Source organism: Penaeus japonicus, unplaced genomic scaffold (assembly GCF_977035675.1).
Source record: "Penaeus japonicus unplaced genomic scaffold, GWHDUDI00000001_assembly GWHDUDI00000039, whole genome shotgun sequence".
NCBI lineage: Eukaryota > Metazoa > Arthropoda > Malacostraca > Decapoda > Penaeidae > Penaeus > Penaeus japonicus.
The window spans coordinates 2,847,079-2,852,078 of record NW_028234441.1 but is presented as its reverse complement, the minus strand read 5'-3'; the positions used below and the strand labels follow the sequence as shown (position 1 = coordinate 2,852,078).

General features: G+C 47.5%; 1 protein-coding gene across 1 annotated transcript in view; it reads right to left on the bottom strand.

Moving 5' to 3' along the window:
* Nucleotides 1-2,158: 2,158 nt before the first annotated feature.
* Nucleotides 2,159-5,000, bottom strand: part of LOC122255586 (uncharacterized) — a 9,483-nt gene continuing 6,641 nt past the window's right edge. The window contains exons 2-3 of the mRNA XM_043019763.2: nt 3,149-4,171; nt 2,159-2,613 (exon numbers count right to left, since the gene is read on the bottom strand). Of these exons, the coding sequence (XP_042875697.1) occupies nt 2,496-2,613; nt 3,149-4,083 (1,053 nt within the window). The 5' untranslated portion in view covers nt 4,084-4,171 and the 3' untranslated portion in view covers nt 2,159-2,495. The remainder of the gene's footprint in view (nt 2,614-3,148; nt 4,172-5,000) is intronic.

The window sequence follows — 5,000 nt, the reverse complement described above, 5'->3', positions numbered from 1 at the left end:
ATTCGCATCACAGCTGCTTAGTTTAATTGGTTTCGACCTTTTTTTCAATAATTTTAAGTGTTCGTCGTTCTCGATCTTGTCTGAGAGAGAGAGAGAGAGAGAGAGAGAGAGAGAGAGAGAGAGAGAGAGAGAGAGAGAGAGAGAGAGAGAGAGAGAGAGAGAGAGAGAGAGAGAGAGAGAGAGAGAGAGAGAGAGAGAGAGAGAGAGAGAGAGTAGAGAGAGAGAGAGAGAGAGAGAGAGAGAGAGGGCAGAGAGAGAGAGCGAGAGAGAGAGCGAGAGAGAGAGAGGGAGAGAGATGAGAGAGAGTGAGAGAGCGAGACGAGAGGGGAGAGAGAGAGAGAGAGGAGGGAAGGAGAGAGAGAGGAGCGAGAGAGAGCGCGAGGGAAAGAGAGAGAGAGAAGAGAGGGGAGTAGTACAGTGGCAAAAGAAATTATGGTTGGGCCATTGGAACATAAAAACAAAAAAAAAATGATTTTTTTTTTTTTTTTGGATTCGGATTCACGTGCAGGAACATGAAGGAGGCCATGGAACAACGACCTCTTGGACTATGGAGCGCCGAAAGACAAGCCAATTGTGAGAATTATCCATCGCTAGACAGCTTCAGGTAACATGATCCATGTTGAAGAACAACGGAACCGGTACAAAATAATACATAGATTGATACAAAAAATACGCAACAACTCGCACAGCAAAGTACAAAGCTTTAAAACGGCAGCTTAAGCAGCCTGAAGAAGTATGCTGCTTGCTGGAGACCAACATGCGCACACGCACACAAATACACACACACACACATATAGACACACATAGATTATACACATAACAGCTCATAATATACGGAAGTACAAGCCGTGCAGCAGCAAAGTACAGGCATTAAAACAGCAAATTCTATGATACAGAACCATACGAACTAGCGGTACAGCAGAGTACAGTTTCTGAACAGCAGGTTTCATGTTACAGACCCATTGAGACAGCCAGCAGCTTGATATACGGGCAGCCGGACCAATAATATGCTTGCAAGAAATACCTTGACATTTCTATCACAAATTTATGCAAAATCTATATTCTTGAGATCCTGGTGAAACTATACTGTTTGCTCAGTCATACACTTGTATAATGTGCAAGGATTACACTGATTTATACATGCAGTTTTCTTGTTCAGCTGCTTGTGTACGCTCACTTGTGCACATACACATACACTCACATGCTCTCCCGCACACACAGAAATATACGCAAAGACTTTGGCAACGCCACAGACGTCTCGTACACATACATATGCACAGCCATGAATACAGTCAGTCTCTCTCTCTGCTCCCCCCCCCTCTTTCTCTCTGTCTCCCCCGCCTTCTCTCTCTGCTCCTCCCCTCACTGTCTCTGTCCACACCTCATCCCACTCTCATATTTCACACACACACTCAATCTGTCGCACACACACACACACACACACACACGAAAACAATCATTCGCACACACACACACACATAGACATACACACATAAACGCACTCACACACAATCTGTGCATGTTTTTTTGTTGATGATTTTTCTCCCCCCTTCTTCCGCCACATCCCAAAATGTATCCAAGATATCTCAGTTTCAAGTGAATATATAAGACATAAAAGAAACCAGATAAAATTTTGAATACATTCAAAGCTGTTGGACTGTGAATCTGCGCTTCATACGGATTACTGTCAAAGGTAAGATAGAAAACTTTTTTGTATTAATTTTATTCAGGAGAAATACAGAAAGAAATGCACATGACATTTCACAAGGCACGTGTTGACATGCTGACTACACGCGCTTGGAATACGAACAACACAAATTAAGCAATATAAAGAAAATGCTTTATATATGATAAAGAGATAAATACTTATACAATTACATTTAATGAGCAAATTACGTGATATATACAGTTCATTAAAATATTCTACAGCTTCTGGCGACAATTAACCAGCATTTCTCAGTATAAGATAATTTTAATCAATTACCATAGCCATCACTTTTTCAAAGTGATGATATTCTGTATAAAGAAATAAGGAAAAAAATTGATAATTTTCATTATCAAAAAAAAAGAAAAAATCGACAATTTTCATTATCAAAAAGAAAGAAAAAATCGACAATTTTCATTATCAAAAGGAAAGAAAAAGTCTACAATTTTCATTATCAAAAGGAAAGAAAAAAAACGACACTTTTCATTATCAAAAGGAAAGAAAAACCGACAATTCTCTTGATCTCAAAAGTCAATCCTTACAAGTGCGATGAGTTTCAACATGACATCCTTACAACCCGAGTGCACTAATATCCAACATGACATCCTTACCAGCCTAGTGCAGTGAGGTCCTGCATAGCATCCTCGCGAGCCTAGCACGATGGGATTTCAGCAAGACGTGCTTAAAAGCAAAAGGATTCGTGCAATGAGACTCAGCATAAATCCTCAAAGCCTATCAGTATGCCATTCAGAAAGACATCGTCACAAGGCATCGAAATCCAGCATGGACCTCAGAACCTGAGGATGATGGCCGCATCCTGCTTGATTTCTGGCCCTTTGGAGAGCCTCTGCGTCGTCAGCGTCTCCGGGGCGGCCACGAGCGTCAGGGAAGACAGCAACTGCAAAAACCTGAAGGAGAGAGAGCTGGGGTCAAGGGGGAAGGAAGCTTAAAGGAAAAGAGAGGCTATTTAGGGTGAGAGGTGGGAGTGTCAGAATCAAGAGTCTAGTGTGCAGTTGACTGATAACGTCGAGATGTAGAAGGAAAACAAGAGATAAAGAGAAGGAATGATGATAATGATAAAAATGATTTAGGATGTGACCGTTTAATGTGAGGGAAGACGAATTTGCTCCAGATGTGGGTGAGGGCAAGAAAAAAATATTCCGGGGGACAGGTGGTAATGGTGGCACGTTAGTGTGAAAGAAGGTTGATTTGGATTACGAGTTAATTCAAGGCAAGATATGGCGATGTGTGGGCAGACTGGCGTAAGACTGAATCATTCAGGAGAAATGACAACTTAGTGTGCGAAGAAAATACCTAACGTGAAGGAAAACATCCTTGAATATGTGCAGATTAACAAGGACAAGGAATGCAACCCATATTGCACTACTGCAAGGGCGAGGAAAATAGGCATTTTGAAAGAGGCGATTGCCGGATGCGCCTGACCTGGCATCCTCGAGAGGCGCCGTGACCTCAGTGATGGGAACGACCTCCTGCTGCGGCGCCGGCGACGACCTCGACCTTCTGAAGGCAAGCGAGGTCTTCGAGACGCGGGAGAGACGCGACCCCGGCCGGCTGCTGCTGCCGTGGGACGGGCGTCGAGAGGGGGTCCTGGGCGGCGAGGGCGTCGCGGGGCGCCCACGGACGTTCGTGGGACTTAGGCGCCCTTGTGTGGGCGTGCTCACGTCTTCCCGGGCGGGTGTGGGGGTGGAGGTGTCCGTGGGCGTGTCGGCGGTGTCGTTCGAGGAGGCGGAGGGCCTATGGGACGCGGGGGCGGCCAGGGCGTCCTCCAGGATCCCCACGTGCGTCACCACGACCTCGGGGGCGGAGAGGCGGCGTGGGGTGTCCGGGGGAGCACCCGAGGGCACGTCCACCGAGGCCGCCCGCTGCCGGCGGGGCGTGTCGGCCACCCATAAGGCGGCGCGGTCCGGCGTCCCGGCCGCGCCCGCCTGGGAGAGGCTGCTGCTCTGGTAGGAGCCCACGGACACCTCGGACTCCGTGCTGCTGTTGGCCGGCCCCGCCCCCTCCTGCTCGCCCTGCTGCTGCTGCTGCTGCTCTTGTTGTTGTTGCTGCTGTTGTTGCTGTTGCTGCTGCTGTTGCTGCTGCTGCAGGGTGCTGGCGTGGACGCTGTCAGTGCCGCTCTCGTTCTCCGCCTGCTTGACTCTGAACATCTTGTTGAGGCGGGCCAGGTGGGCGCTGCGGGCGTCCCTCCGTTGCGACGTCCCGGCCAGGAAGAGAACGACCTGCTGGGCGTGCGACCGCTCGGCCTGCCGCCGCCCCTTCTCCAGGCGCCGCAGCTCCGACACCAGCGTCCTGCGGATGTGGTCGTGGCGGTAAAGCACCAGGCGCGTCGTGGCGCTCCGGCCGGCCGCGTCCCGCATGGCCGAAGGAGGCGAGGTCGCGGGCGCCCGAGGAACAGCCCTCCGTTGGAGCTCGGCGGCGGCGGCGGCCCTGGCGGGATAGCCCGAGCTGGAAAGGAATAAAAACACATGTTGATAGATAAAAGCAGAACCAAAGGTAATCTGAAAGAAACAATCCCGACTTCAAAAGGTATTAAACATGAAACATCTCTAAAAACAATGGAAGCCAACGAAAGCAAACAAAACCACCCTGAGTCACGGCACATCAAGGCCCCACGTCACTCCATCCACATATTCCACCCAGTCCACACAGCCTTTCTTGTCAACCATTCATATTTCCCCTTATCTTTATAACAAAGATTTCCCCTCGTGGATGCAAGCGCCGAAATAAACGACCGGGTGGAGCGCTTGCCAAAATGCATAAGACTCACTGGCTCCCAGCGCCGGGGAAGTGCACGAGAGGGAAGTAGCTTGACCCGTGAATGTTCTCGGATTTTAAACGGATTGATCATGTCATTGTCATATGAGCAAAGGGTCGTCATCAGCAACATTATTTGTCTAAATATGATAAAGTGTATAATAGAGAAGCGCAAACTAAATTCCTATTCAGGCGATAACAACAAAGATGATTTAACTCTTACACATGTTTGTCTTACGTCACTTTTATCATTCTATCTTTTTGATACTGACGATATAATGGTAAAGCTATGGCGAGGACCTCTCTAATATCTTATCTAATTATTTGTTTATCTATTTATCACAAATCTTTCCATATATTGCTAGAATAATGACCTCACAAAACCATCCTCTTCGTGATGAAGAATTCATCATTAATTAAAGACTTCAGAAACAAAATGTTTCCCTCTCTGATTTGCGACTCCTCGAATCTCACTCTTATTCCCATTCTTATTCCTATTCTCTCATGCTTTTATTTTGAT